Here is a 16,174-nt window from a genome sequence, read left to right on the forward strand (position 1 = left end):
AATAGAGACACAAATGGAGATTTATACACCTAAAAATACTATGCAGCACAGAAGATCAACAATTTTTTAAAAGTACTATATAATATAGGAGAGTCTACAGAGCACTATGCTAAGTAACTCCATATCATGAAGATAAATCCTACATTATTGTTTTTCCTTATTTTTTTAATGACTTCCCATCTGAGCTCTACCTCTTTTACTATAGCTCCCCATGGTCTTGCATCTGAAAGGACAAGTACTACATAGGACCACTGTTATAAAAATAGGATAGACAGGGAAGTGGAGAAAGCAGGAAAGAATGGATAGATAATGGAGATTACTAGACATCATTGTGTGTGGCAATTGACTATCTGGAATAATACATGCATTACAAAAAGAACTGGGTAAGGGATGAGGGAGGGAAATGTGTATCAATGGTTGAATGAAAAATCTATTCATTATCTTTTCTGAGGAAGACGCGGTCGCTCCTGCAGGCGTGCGGTGTTCTCCCGCTCCTGCTCCTGACTTGCCACTGTTCGCTCTCTCTGGGGAACAAGTCAGTCAGGAAGCCGCGCCCCAGCCATGGCTTTTAAGGACACCGGAAAGACGCCTGTGGAACCAGAGGTGGCCATTCACCAGATTAGGATTACCCTAACCAGCCGCAACGTAAAATCCCTGGAGAAGGTGTGTGCCGACTTGATCAGAGGCGCAAAGGAGAAGAACCTGAAGGTGAAGAGACCGGTCAGGATGCCTACCAAGACTCTGAGAATCACTACAAGGAAGACTCCTTGTGGGGAAGGTTCCAAGACCTGGGATCGTTTCCAGATGAGGATCCACAAGCGACTCATTGACTTGCATAGAACTTTTGAGATTGTCAAGCAGATCACCCCCATTAGCATTGAGCTTGGAGTAGAGGTTGAAGTCACCATTGCAGATGCCTAAATCAACTATTTTAATAAATTGACCATCCGTTGGTAAAAAAAATAAATAAATCTGTCCATTCTGTAAACTTTTACTAAAATCACAAAAAAATCAAACCAAAAAAAAAGTGGTTTTCAAAAGTCATTTCTTCTTACTTGGATCCACAATCAATACCCTTAGAATGAGTAGTCATTAGGAAAGCCAGCTGTTAGAGTCTTCTCTAAAGCTCTGAAGAGCAATGATGTCAGTTTAATGATCAAGGTGCACTTGATTCAGGCCATGATCTTTTCAATCACCTGCTAAGCATCTCAGAGCTGCACTATTATAAGAATGACAGATCAATCCCTTTAACTTGTGGTGTTGGAAAAGAGTCCTGAAGGCCTTCCAAGGTAGCTGCCAAAGATGGAGTCGCAGATCCTGGTGCTGGATGGCCGGGTGCATCTCCTGAGCCACCTGGCGGTCAAGGTGGTGGTTGTGTGCTGTGAAGGCATCAACATTTCTGGCACTTTCTACAGGAATAAATTGAAGTATCTGGCCTTCCTACGCAAGTGCATGAACATTAACCCATCCTGAGGTCCCTACTACTTCCGGTCCCCCAGCTGCATCTTCTCGCGGACAGTGCAAGGCATGCTGCCACACAAGACCAAGCACGGCCGGGCTGCCCTGGACTGCCTTAAAGTGATCAAGGGGATGTCACCGCCCTATGAGAAGAGAAAGTGGACGGTGGTCCCTATTTCCCTCAAGGTTGTGCAGCTCAAGCCCATTCATAATTTTACCTACCTGGACCACCTAGCTCACGAGGTGGGGTGGGAATACCAGGCACTGATGGCTACCCTGGAGGAGAAGAAGAAAAAGAAGGCCAAGATGCATTACTGGAGGAAGAAGCAGATCATGAGGCTACGAAAACAGGCCAAGAAGATACTGGAAAAGCGGATCAGCAAGTACACAGAAATCCTCAAGAGAAACGGTCTCCTGGTCTAAGCCCAATAAAGACTCTTAATTCCTTTAAAAAAAAAAAAAAAGAGTCCTGAATAGCCAGAAGAAGAAACCAATTTGTCTTACGGAATGTTCAGCCAAAATGCTCTTTGGAGGCAATTATAGTGAAGTTTCCCCCTCACACACTTTGGGTATGTTACTAGAAGGGTCAATTGCTTGAAAAGAGATATCATGCTTGGAAAATTAGAGGATCAGTGGAAGAGATGAAGATCTGCAATGAGATGGATATGAGCAATGAGCTCAGGTATGTCAGGGATGATAAAGATGACACAGAACAGGACAGAGTTCAGATTGTAGACCTGAGATTGCTGATGTTCATAGAGTTGCTAAGAGTCATACTCATATCATACTCAATTTGATGAAACCTAACAAATGCGACAACAAAAAGGGTGTACATCAGGAGCTCTAGTGACCTAGTTTTAAGACAACGAAAAGGGACACAGTTTTAATCCCCACCTATTCTGTGTGTGTGTGTGTGGGGGGGGGAATGAGCAATCTGCTTCCGTGTGATTTACAACCTCTGAAATTCCACTGGAGAAACAGTTATGAGATGGTTCAGATTAAAGTGGGACATAACAACTACAAAAGGCTATACACAAAGGAACAAATATGTAACTGAAATATAACTGGAGTTCAATAATTAGCGTAAAAACAGGCACATATTTTTTCTCTAATAAATTCCAAGTGCCTTGAGAGTCAACATATGTATTTAATGTTAAGGTATACAATCTTGTGGTCCATATTAAATCTCAGGAGGTAAGGATATTATAGAGTTTTGTAGCACTGGTAAGACTCAGTTATGAAAACAGAGAAAAAATAACATGAATTTGACCATTGAATTTGGGATTTCAATTGCTGGCATTAAAACTGACAACTAGTGTTGTCCTTGTTGTCTGACCACAGGGTGAGGAAATTCACCAACACCCTTTGAGTAAATTTCAACTCACAGCAACCTTGTAGCAATCCTGTAGGATAGAGCATTACAATTAAGATTTACAAAGCTGTAAATCTTTAGGAAAGCAAACTACCTCATCTTTTCCTGTGGAGCAGCTTGTGAATTTGAACTGATAATCTTTCAGTTTGTTGTTGTTATTATGTGTAATCAGGTAGCTTGATTCTCCAGTGGCTCCAAATAAAAATATACTTATCACCTTTGATTCAATTCTGACTCCATATATGTTACATATGTGTTTGTTCATACACTACATATGGTTTTCAGAGATAGCTCTGGTGGCCAAGTGGTAAGAAGTTGCACTGCAAACCCTGCCAGCTGCTCTGTGGCAGAGGGATGTTACAATCTCCTCAGATGCGACTAACTGCCTCTGGAATGTGTTGGTTCTGACTTGAAAGGCACACAACATGGTTTTCTTGGCTGTGTTCTTTTTATTGTTGTTGTTGTGTACCATTGAATCAGATCTGACTGTCACAGAGGAGATTAACCTCCTCCTACTCTAGCAGATCATCTGGTGGATTTGATCCATGATCCTTTGAGTTTGCATGGCTATATTCTTTTCTTGAAGAGGATTACGAGTCCTTTCTTCTGTGGTATCAATGTTTGAACTGGAAACTTTTAGGTTAGTAGTAGAGTGCAAATCTTTTGTGACACTCAGGGACTAGATATTAATTTTGTTGTTTCTTGGTGCCATTTAGTTGACTGTAGCTCATAGAAATCTTACGAAAACAGATATGAAACCTGTGCCATGCTAAAAATCTCTGATATTCTTGAGCCCATCGTTACAGTCACTGTGTCAATCCATCAGGTTGGGGGTCTTTTTCTCTTTCTCTGACCCTCCAATTTTCACAGCATGGTATGATTTTGCAAGGACTGGCCCTGCCCAAAGTAAGTGAGATGGAGTTTCACCATCATTGCTTCTAAGGAGCACTCTGGTTACTTCCTCCAAGACAGGCTTGACAGTTTTTTAAGCAGTCCATGAGACATTAATAATCAAGTTAAAAATTAACCCCAATTTTAAATAGAATAATATTCTCCTAAGTATAAATTACATCCAATAGGAAATTTAAACCAAAACAAAGCCAAAAAATGATAATAAATACAATTGTAAAAACTTACTTCATTTTTTAAAAAAAAAAACTGTATTCAGAAAAAAATAACCTTAAGTGTTTTTATTACTATACAAGTATGATTAAAATAAACAGTGAAAAGTTGAAGAATCAGGAAAAATTGAAAGTAAATTTGAATAAAATATAACAAGAAAATAAATTGACTAGAAATATTTAAAAGACTGAATTCTGGGAGTATAGTATTTAAATGATACAATAAAGTACAAAACCCTATAAGATATGTTAAGAAAAAATATTAATTACAAAATTACACATACAGAAATGCTTAGAAACATTTCTAAAAATTAATGAGAATCTTTGACCTTCAATCCAAATGGAAGACTACAGTCCTTGAGCTTCTGCAGCAAGTGCTTCAGATCTTCTTCAGTTTCAGCAAGCAAGGTAATGTCATCTGCATATTGTACGTTGTTGATGAGTCTTCCTCCATCAAATCTTGATGCCACAATCCTCCTCATAAAGCCCTGCTTCCCAAATGATCTCTTCTACATATGGATTGAAAATGTTTGGAGATAGGATCAATCCCTGATGTTCTCCTTTCCTGATTTTGAATCATGCAGTGTTTCCTTGCTATGTTCTGAGGACTGCCTCCTGGTCCAAGTTTAAGTTTTACGTAAGTACAATCAAGTGCTCTGGGATTCCCATTTCACTCAAGGTTAGCTATAACATGTTGTGATCCACACAGTCAAATGCCTTTGAATGAATAGTCAATGAAACACAGATTGACACTCCTCTGGTACTCTTTGCTTCTACCAGGATCCATCTGACATTGGCAATAATGTTTCTAGTGTCACAACCTCTGCTGAGCCCAGCGTGTATTGCTTGTAGTTCTCTGTCAATATACTGTTCCAGTAATTTCTGGATAATCGTCAGCAGAATTTTGCTAGTGTGTGATATTAGTGATATTGTTTGATAATTTCTAAACTCTTGGGTCCCCTTCTTTCAGAATGGAAATAAATATGGATATCTTCCATTCTGTTGGTCAAGTAGTTGTTTTCCAGATATAATTTCATTATGTAGTCACTCTATTCCTAATCTTTCATTTTCTTTACTTCTGGAATTACATCTAAGCCCTAGTCACCTGGACATTTATAATGACACTACTCAGTATGGCAGGAGATTCAAAGAAATACTGGAACCAATTTCAAGATTCTTATGGTTGAGATAAACAGAAAGTCCATGTATACCAGAATTTTATGCTAGGTAAATATATAGACATTGCTATTATTTTTGTTGAGTACTGTCAACAAAAGTGACATCTACTTCCTTAAATAGCTTGCCTCCAGAAACCCTATGAACCTGGAGAAAGGATGAAAGTCATGCACTCAAGTGTCAAGGACTTTTGTTCATAGGGTCGCTATGAATCGCCTACGACTCGGTGGCACTTAACAACAACAACTGTTGAGTTGAAACTGACTCATAGCTGACCCTCCAGTGGGTTTTCACAGCCAGTACATCAAACGGGAAAAGATTGTTCACCCTTTCTGGAGGAACAGCTAGTAGATTAGAACCATAAATCTTTGGGATTGCAGTGTAGCTTCTTACCACTAGACCACCAGGGTTCTCTCTATATAGATATTTTTATGTCCTTATTCCAGTTTAATAATGGTTTAAAGAAAAGCAAATCAACCAACTCTCAGAAATGTGTAAAGCACATCATAAAATAATCATTAAATAGCAGAGCTCAATTTTATCTATTCCCAGTTTCCACTTTTTTCCTGACTATGGAAGACTGACTCTACACAGTAGGTACATTGTGGGAGAAACTAGGCCAGACTTGACATAGTTCTTTTCTTTGAATCAAAAAGACCAACCCGGGGTGGGGGGAGTTGTTTCATTAATTTTCAGTGTCTCTTTGTAATGTCGTGTGTGTGTGTGTGTGTGTGTGTGTGTGTGTGCGCGCGCGCGCGCGCTTTGCATGAAGGGGAAAGCACTTTTGTCTGTTAATTAACTTATTAGAATCAATAGGAACATTTTGGCCATGAGTCTGAAGTCTGTTTCCTACTAACCTGTATGAAAAAGCAGCATAGTTATGGATATAAAGGGAAAGGTAGAGGCTTGAGGACATTTCTTACAAAAGTAATAGTCTTGAGGTCTTGAATACTGATGATGACATTTACTGACACACCATGTAGAGTCCTGCCTTGTACCCTACAATGCAATTTCAATGCCAGGTCACTTCATTGTATGCTTATAGATAGATTGAGTGAAAGTGAGTTATAATCAATCATGCATTTTTTATTCTATGGATTCTAGCTCTCAAATGTACAACCCTGTGTCACATCACGTCATTTTCATATAGATTAACAAATCATCAACAATGTTTCAAAATCATGCTAAAGCATTTGATTAGCTGAAGATAGCTAGATTATGTGCAATTTTATTATCCTTCAATAAAATTTTCAAAGTATACCATTATTTTTAATTGTTGAATAGCATTACTTTTTGAAATTAAATCAGTTCCCCAAATTACTATTTTGTCTGATCGCTATGTTTAGTGAAAACCACTTAGCATTTCTCTAGAAACATGGGGTGAGCCCACCTGTCTGAATCACAGTGGAAGAAAAAAACAACCAACAATTACCCAACTCTATACAATGTTAAACTTCTGGAGCAACTCCTGCTTTTCTAGCCATCTCTTAGTTAAAATATCAAATATTTACCAAAAAAGGAAATCTAGCATTTTATTACTTCTTGCCTTGAGTTTTATTTCATCAGTCTTGGTTTTATAAGTATTGAAAACACCTTAATATATTAGGGGGAAAGTCCATATTTATTCAGCTAAATGAGGTTAATATTGTGAGTTTTAAGGAAAAAAATTATAAGTAATATGTTTATGAAAGCTGGGACTTTATTACATGCACTTTAAAAGTTGGTGATGGAAAGAGGTAACTCCATACTCCCAGGTTGATAAGCAACCCTACAGTGGAACTAAAACAATGTTTTGCCCTGGAGATATGCCTACCCTGTGCTAGATTGTTCTATTTCCATAAATAGCCAACAAAACCAGAGATGCCTACTCAAGCAAAATAGACACTACCCTGACCAGTGATATAACTTGTTTTTACGTTCCTGACTCCTAACTCCAAAGCATGTCAATGATTTTAAAAACAAATAAAGGTTTCCCTTACATATCTGAAGGTAGAGTCAATCTTGGGTATTTTCAGAAACTATTTTTTTTACCAGAGTGAGAATGAACAATCTTCCTTTATTTGATGTGTTATTTGCTGAATTTAATTATATATTAAAATATACAGTGTTCTCTACTGTTATGCACAATCAGTGCATGCAAATGTGCAGGTTTCGTCCTTACGTTTTAACATTTTCATTGGAAGACAAGCAATGATATTTATTCTCATATAAATATGCCTGAGGGGAAACACTTGATCTTTGACAATTACAGACCTCAGGATTTAGTGAGTACAGCATACAAAAAGGATACTTCTTTACTAATTTATTCCAAAAATCAAGGGGGGAAATGATATCATGTAAGTTTAATTTACAAGTCAATCTAGAAATTATAAGGTGCACCTCCATATTTAGTTGCTCTGTCTAGCACAGTATACTGACTCAGAAAAAGAGCTCTGAAACCTAAGAAGGTTTTGCTGACATTTTCTGAATCCAAATTAAATCAGATTCTCTTTTCAGCATCTTCTTTAAGAATCATATCAATATGTATTAGCAACTAATTCTTATGGGACATTCAGGGATCCCTGGTGGCACACCAATTAGGCACTCAATTGTCAATTAATAGGGTGATTGTTTTAACCTATATAGCAACTCTGCAGAAGGCATACTTGGTGAGTTCATCCACTCTTATTCACTCACTCCTTCATTCATTTCCTCATGGCCAACAAATCAGAAACAACTCATATCTGATTCACCAGTGGATTCCATAGCTTTTAAAATTGCCCAAGAGAGGGAACCAAGATGGCAGTGGGGGTGGAAACAATGTAAGGAGCTGCAGGAAAAGCAAGCTGAATAGAAACGGGCCACCATGGCCTTCTACAGCCCTCTGTTTATTGATAATTGAACAACTAAACAGTTGCTTACCGGTCTTCAGTATGGATCGAGGCTCAATATCAAGAGATCAAATATTCCCAAAGAAGAATGGGTGATTCCTGCAGTTCCCAGTCCCACTACGGAGCCCACACCACCACAACAGCTCCTTGAGGCTCCCGCAGTCAGACCCCAGGGATACCCTCACCTGGGATGGATGGCAGGTACTGGGCCCCGAGGCTGGTGCTGTGGAGCCTTCACACTGCCACAGAATAGACTTGTTCTGGGAAGATTTCTTGGAACCAAGGAGGTGGTGGCAGGAAATGTGGTGTGCTGACCAGGAGGCCCAGCAGGCCGTACCAAAGCAGGCAACACAACTTAAATGTGCCCAAACAGCCAAGAGCAGTTGACTGCTGGCCATCAGTGTGGACTGGAACTCAACATCAGGAGGACGAGGATTCTTGGGGGAAAATGGATGGGTCCTACTTTCTCCCTCTGCCTGGAAACAAGCCCACAATGTGATGACCCCATGCGGCCACCATGGCTGGGATTCATGGGTCCCCTAGCCTAGACTTGGTGGAGAGCACTGGGCCCCATGGCTGGTGTGGTGGAGCCCCTGTGTGGCCAGCGAGCCACAGGTCCCCAGCGCAGGAGCAGAGGGCGAGGGTGGTGGTGACAGCAGTGGCTGTGCCATGGAATCAATGGAGGTGAAGGTCTAGATAAGGGAAAGCATCTCACTGTCAGTGAAGACTTCCTTAGGCCAGAGAAGAAGATCATCAACACAATGGATTTATAAGGGTTGCTATAATTTGTCTACAGTTGATGACTCTTAGCAACAACAGCAACATATCCAAGACAGCAGGTATCCTCAATACACGATATCTTTTGATTTCTTGACTACTGCTGCCAAGAACTATTTAGACCTAGGGAGGTTCTGTTCACCACTCTCCAATCCCCTTCCCCATTTATAAAGGGGGAGGGCACTGATACCTATTTCAAATTGCAGCCTAACCACTTTGTGGAAGGGAGGGATGGTAATGGTGGCAGCCCCAGAACTGGTGGTGCTGTCCCTGGCCATGGTCTTCAGTGAGGCAAAGGGCACAGGTACTGGTAGAGGGGAATTCAGTAGAGGAGTCTCCTGTCCAGCCCCTGGAATATGTCACCTGGCCCTTGGGGTGTCTCATTCAGTCCCTGGGGTAAGCCATTTGGCAATCGGGGTGAGCCATTTGGCCATCGGGGTGAACCACTGGGCCCTTGGGGTGAGCCGATCAGCCCTCAATGTGAGTTGTTTGGCCTTCGGGTGAGCTGTTAGGCCCTCGGGGTGAGCTGTTCAGCCCTCGGTGTGTGCTGTCTGACTCCTGGGAACAGCCTTCAGGTCACTGGGGGAAACTGCCCAGGTTATAGAGAATTTTATCTAGGTCACTTTCCTCCACCTTCTCCCCCAGTACACCTGTAAGTAACACCACCAAAACCCTTCTATTTGTAACTTGTAAGTTTTTTTCTGTCTAAGTTTGCTCCCTTTCCTAAAGGTAACCTTAACACTGAGTTTTGCTCCTACCTGAAGCAGGGTTGAGAAGAGGCCACAGTAACACGGTTATCAGTGCTGAAGTCAGACGGATCCTAGCTGAAGGCAGAGAATACCAGAAGAATATCTATTTGTGTTTTATTGACTATGCCAAAGCATTTGACTGTGTGGATCATAACAAACTATGGCCAACACTGAGAAGAATGTGAATCCTAAAACATGTAATTGTGCTCATAAGAAAGCTATACTTAGACCAAGAATCTGTTATTTTGGCTGTGAACCAATAATGAAGAACAACAGCTCAAAATTAACATAAATGATGACATCATTCAGAAACTTATCCATGCACAGAAATTCACAAAGTATAATAAACATGCAATATGGAATATAGGGAGCCAGAGCTATAAATCAGGTCAATCACAGTGCAAAAAGACAGAATAAATGGCATAGAACTTTTAAGTGGAGAAGGTAAGGTGATTTCAAAATAAAGTAGATTGTTTTAGAATGGAAAATAAAATAGTAACCTATAAAATACTTCAATAAAAGAAAAAAATAGAAAACCATGAAGATGTTGAAAACACCAAATCAACAGCAACAATTCAAATGATAAGAAAGCCGTAAACAAAATTAGCACAGAAAAACAGATGGAATAAAGAAATCGGTAACATCACAAAAAACAGGACAGCAAATGACAGCAAGAAATCCATACTTAGTGGAAACCAAGATGACAGCAGTGGGGGAAGCAGTGGGAGGAGCCCAGAGGGGCTCTTAGCGTCATTGAAATGATCCACAACGACCCTCCATAGCCTGTAGTTTATCTATACCTAAACAGTTAAATTGACTACTGGTCTTCAACATGGATTGAAGCTCCACATCAAGAAGACAAAGCTTCTTGAAAAACCATGGGTAAGGCTGCCAACCGCAGTCACCTGCCACCCAGCCTGTGTCAACACAGTCAACACAGTCCCATGATTTGGCTTCAGCCAGAGCCCAGAAATCTCATCTGGGAAGGGAAGGCAGGGAAGTAGCAGCAGCATGGAGCCTAAGGAGGTGAAGGACCGGATCCCACAAATCATCTCACCATCGGTGAAAAAGATTTCCTGGGATAGATCCTTGAGAGCAGATTTCCTTAATGCACCACATTGTTTGATTTCTTGACTACTGCTACCAAGAACTGAATTAAATTGGCAGAATAAGATCAAAGATGTCTGGCCAGAGTGTCACATGGAGCTCACCACTTCACAGCCTCCGTTCAGACAAGCTTGGTTTGAGTGCTTGTTATACTGCTTTTATTACTTTTTCAAACTTAAGTTCACCACTCTGGAAGCCCCTTCTCCATTTGTGGAAGTGGAAAGTATTAATGCATACTTCGAGTTGCAATTAGACCACTTGGTGGAGAGGAAGGGGGCAATGATGGCTGTACTAGAACCAGAAGTGTTGTCCCTGGCCTTCGTTTCCAGCAGGGCTCAAGATCTAAACCTCAGAAGAGAACTTTGATCAGAGGGAGTGTCACCTGGCCCATGAAGATTGCTACCCAGCTCCTGAGGACAGCTGCCCAGCCCCTCGCAGGAGATGCCTGGACCCTGGAGACTGGAGTCATGTGTCTATGAAGAATTTTATCTAAGCCACTTTCCTCCATCTCCTCCTCCTCCTCCAGTACATCTGTAAGAAATATCTTCAAAGCCCTTCTCTTTGTAATCCACAAGTTTGTTTTCTCGAGGTTTGCTCCCTTTCCTATAGGTAACCTGAACATTGAGTCTTGCTCCAGACCTGAACCCTGAGCCCAGTTCCAGAGACAAAAGGGAACTATAACTACCAGTTAAGGAAGCGAAGGTGGAAGGAGCCTTAAAGTTCAGTCAGCCACCCCCATTAGACTCATCTAGGCAAACACTTTGCAGTCCAGAGGGCAGGAAACGTCAGGAAAATATCTTCTAACTGAACAAGAAGGAATTCAGTTTTAACTCAAGACCACCAGTAAAGTATTAAAGTGGGTTCCTGCCGCAGGCTGCTGCACTTGGGAAGGGCTGCAAGCCTGGAGTCTAGGGTCTTGAAGAGGGAACACAAAGGTGGGTAGAAGTTCTGCGGAGGGACGGTGAAAGAACACAAGACACACAGTCAAGTGATCTTGATGATTTTAATCCTAAGTCATTCTCATTCTCCTTTTTCTTCCTGCTTCCCTGCTTATTGCGTTTAGCATGATACATTTATATCAAATTTTTACAATTAGGGGCTTAATCAACAGCCAAAAAGACAACAAAAGTAAGAATAAAGTTTACATTATTTTCTTGCACACAGCTATTTTTTTATGGTCACGGTTCCTTGGTAATTGGAGAGCATGGAAAGTCATTCTTTATGGTCACGGTTCCTTGGTAATTGGAGAGCTTTGTAGACAATGGCTTTTTCCTTAAACATTCTCTTTTTAAACCTGTTCTCAAACCCGTTTTCCAACTTGTTTGGGTTACAAAGTTACAAAGTAAAAAAGTTACATTTTAAATTTAAGCTGATACATTTTACATTTTTAGCTGAATTTACAATATTAATTATTTCCATTCAAGAGACAACACTTTTACTCCTTCCATTATTTCAGGGGTGATCACTATCTCAATAAGGGGGTTTAGGTTCATACAAAGGATGTCTTGGGTCATAATATCACCTAAATTCATCATCCCAATCTCGTGTCTCATGATTTATTTTACCACCTATACCTCGCATAACATCTTCCCTTTGGTCATTTTCAAACCTTTTGAAAAATATATCCCAAGACACAAAACCATCAGGGTGTTTTGCATTAAATTCATCATATTCTTCAGTATATGGAAGAGGTTTATCTGTAGGCTCTGGAATTCTGTAAGGGCCTTTTCCAATAGGGGGCTGCCACAAACGACCATTACCTAATAGATAAACAATTCTTCCACCTGGTGTTCTCATGGTGGGGGGCAAGGGTTGGTTTTATTCTTTGAAGGAGTTTTAGTAATTCTAAAAGAACCAGAGGTAATGTTTGTGTACCAAAGTGGTCACCTCCATTTATTTCTTTCTGGGAACATCTAACAAACTTTTAATAGGAACACTTTGTGTAAAGAACACAGCTTTTCCCCCCTGTCCCACATAGAAAACACAAGAGACAATAGAAGACAAATTACAGAAAGGCCAAGAACAATCATGGAGAAAGCACACGTTCCGAGAGGTTGACTTCCTTGAAGTTTTCGCCTCAATCAGGTGATTTTGTCACCCAGACTCCCTTGGAGTTGGTGTGGCAGGTTCCCTTTCCTTTCCCCTTCATCTCAAATTCCTGTTTACCATGAAGCAGCCAGAGAGTCTGTGCCCTATTCCCAAATGAGAAACCCACAAATGGATAAGGCAATTTCTTTATTTAAAAAAAATTAATCACTGTTTAACTATGCCCACCATTACCCTCTCGTTTCTGGTCCCTGCTGGATCTTTCTCATTTCCTTGACCTACTCCCTTCACCCACCAAATTGTGCAACCCTGTGATTTCACCCCTACCCATCCTCACCCTTCTGTTCCCAACCCTCACCCCTTGGGTCTCTATACATGTTTTTTTACAATGAAAAAAGAAATACATACTTATCTATAATTACATTGAATTTGAAGGGATTAAATTCACCAGTATAAGGAAAAATTATAGCAGAAAGGATACAAGCACATGACAACATGCCTTCTACAAGGGGCACATCTAAGAGATAAAATCAAAGACTAAAAAAATCAAAAGGTGTTAAAATAGATCAAGTCAATGGGTATTAAAAAGTTCAAGAGTGGAAATACTAATTTCTGGTAAAACAAAACAAAACAAAAAACACCTCAAGAAAAATAAAACCCAACCAATACCAACAGGAAAGAAAAACGCATTACATAATGATCAAAGGGTCAATTGAATAAGAGGATATACTATAATTAATATGGAAGCACCCAAAAAGAGAGAAGAGGCTGTTGTTATGTGCTATTGAGTGGCCTGTGATTCAAAGTGATCCTATATTCCCCGTCCTATCCTAAGTCAGAGATAGTACGATTGGCACAGGACAGAGCAGAGTTTGGGGCTGTTGTACATAGGGTCGCTATGAGTTGCAAGTGACTCCACGGCACATAACAACAACAACAACAACAACATCCTAAGTCAACACACCAACCCCATTACCCAGTTACTGTGTCAACCCATCTGATCCAGGGTCTTCCATTCCTATGCTGTCCCACCACCCTTCCAAGCATGATGTCCTTCTCTCAGGACTGGTCTACCTTGGTAACATATGTGAGTATGTGAAGGATGTATAGAAACTAATTGTGATGACTATGGTTTGCTGCTCAATGTCAAGAAGACAAAGATTCTCACCACTGGACCAATTGGCAGCATCAGGATGGATGGTGAAGAGATTGAGATTGTTCACAGCTTTAGTTTGCTTGGCTCCACAGTCAACACTTTTGGCACCAGCAGCCAGGAAATTAAAAGATGTATTGCAATGGGAAAGTCTGCTATTAGGGACCTCTCCATAGCACTGAAGAGTAATGGTGTCACCCTGGAGACTAAGGTGTGTCTGATACAGACCATGGTCTTTGCAATCATTTATTATGCATCAGAGTGTTGGACAATGACTAGGGTGGATAGACAGAGAATTGATGCCTTTGAGCTGTGGTGCTGGAGTATTGATGGTATCATGGAATGCTAAGAAAACAAAGAGTTTCAACCCAGAGAGGGTTAAACCAGGCTACTTCTTGGAGACAATGATTCTGAGGCTTCATCGGACATCTCTGGACATGTTGTAAGGAGGGACAGGTCCTTGGAGAGGGACATCATGCTTGGGAGGGTGGAGGGATGGCTGAAGAAGGGAAGACCCTCTATGAGGTGGATTGATTCAGTGATTGGGGTAATCAGGGTGGGTGTGTCAGAGACAGTGCTATTGGCACAGGGCAGAGCAGGATTTAGGGCTGTTGTACGTAGGGTCACTATGAGCAGCATACAAGATGACATCCCTCATAGAACACAGCTAACTAGTGCTGTACCTGTAAGAACAAATCATAAAGTAAGGAAGAATCCAAATATATTCATACTATGAGAAAAGTATATCAAGGATGTATCAGGAAATGGCGCACTCAGCCTGGGTCAGGGTTTCTGATAGCCTCAGAGCAGCCTGGGGAAAAGATTGAAATTGTCAATAATTTAATTTTACTGAGATCACAATCAATACCCATGGTAATAGCAGTCAAAAAATCAAAAGACATGTTGCATTGGGAAAATATGCTGTCAAGAAATTCTTCAAAGATCATGGATATAAATTTAAATATTGCAATATACCTGATCCAAGCCAGAGCCCTAGTCTTTTCAAGCACTTGCTATGCATCTGAAAGTTAGATAGTAAGTAAGGATGACAGAACAAGAATCACTGTCACTGAATTATGGAGTTAGGAGAAGAGTACTGAACATTACAGGGACTGTCAAATGAATAAGCAAATCTGTCTTGGATGGAATGCAATCAGGGCACTCCTTAGAGGCAAGGCAAGTAAGAATGTTACATAGTTTGGGTTTGTTTTCAGGAAGGGAGAGACCTTGGAAAAAGACATCAGGCTGAGAAAGGTGAAGGGAAAATTCCCAGCAAGATGAATTAATACACTGACTTTAACAATGAGCTCCAGCATGATAAAGATTGTGAAGCTGGTGCAAGATAGGGCAAGATTCAGGTGTGTTGTTCATAGGGTCATAATGAATTATAGTGACCTGATGGCTGTTAACAACATTATGAAGAATTATAACTTCAACAAATTTGAAAATCTAGAGAAAACAGAAGTAAGTTTACATAAACATAGGTAGAACATTTGGACACATGACAAAAGAAAAAAATTGAACTGACAACATGCTTTCCTAGCATGATGTCATAGAAATACCCCCAATACAACTTTATCCTAACTCAGAACAGCTCACCAGTAAATTCTACAAAACAATCAGAGAGGAAGTGACACCAGTACTACTGAAATTATTTCAGAATGTACAAAAGATAGAATATCCTTCAACTGAATATATAAAGCAACAATCACCCTGATATTAAAACCAGGCAAACACACGACTAAATAAAAAGATATAGACTAGTATCTCCAATGGGCATAGACACAGAAATGTTACTGGGATTAAAAAAAAATATTAGCCAACACAATCTAACTATCAGAAAAACATAATAAACCATGATCAAATGATATCCATACCAGAAATGCAATGGTAGTTCAATATTAGAAAAACAACCATAATCAACTCTATAAAAAGGAAAAGAAATACATGATCTTATCAAGGCGTTTGACAAAATTAAATGCCCATTCCTGATAAAAAATTCCCAACAGAAAGAGAAATTCTTGCACATAACTGAAAGTGCATATATCCTAATCAGAGAAATAAGAAAAGGGATCCAAATTTACAAAGAAGAAGTAAAATTATCTCTATTTTTGGGTTATGTGGTTCTACATAAAGACAATCAACAACCTGCATTATGCAGATGACACAACCTTCCTTGCTAAATCTGAGGAAGACCTAAAACATTTGCTGCTCAGTGAGATTCTCACTACTGGGCCAAATGGCAGCATCCTGACAGATGGAGAAGAGATTGATATTATTAATAACTTTAGTTTGCTTAGGGTTTTTTGGGTTTTTTAAAAATTAATTTCAACGAACATCTACAG

General features: G+C 40.1%; 1 protein-coding gene and 1 pseudogene across 1 annotated transcript; both read left to right on the plus strand.

Annotated features, from left to right (window-relative positions):
* The first annotated feature begins 561 nt into the window (after window positions 1-561).
* On the plus strand, window positions 562-921 carry LOC102855124 (40S ribosomal protein S20-like). The gene has a single exon (XM_006893813.1). The coding sequence runs from the start codon at window positions 562-564 to the stop codon at window positions 919-921; it is 360 nt and encodes a 119-aa protein (XP_006893875.1).
* Window positions 922-1,368: 447 nt separating this feature from the next.
* Window positions 1,369-1,881, plus strand: LOC102862996 (annotated as a pseudogene).
* Window positions 1,882-16,174: the final 14,293 nt, after the last annotated feature.

The sequence above is a fragment of the Elephantulus edwardii genome, unplaced genomic scaffold (genome assembly GCF_000299155.1).
Source record: "Elephantulus edwardii isolate Elephantulus edwardi_28Jun2011 unplaced genomic scaffold, EleEdw1.0 scaffold00131, whole genome shotgun sequence".
NCBI lineage: Eukaryota > Metazoa > Chordata > Mammalia > Macroscelidea > Macroscelididae > Elephantulus > Elephantulus edwardii.

Bases quoted from the DNA above. Each gene is read 5' to 3' on its own strand.
- LOC102855124 (XM_006893813.1), top strand. From the start codon at position 562: ATGGCTTTTAAGGACACCGGAAAGACGCCTGTGGAACCAGAGGTGGCC.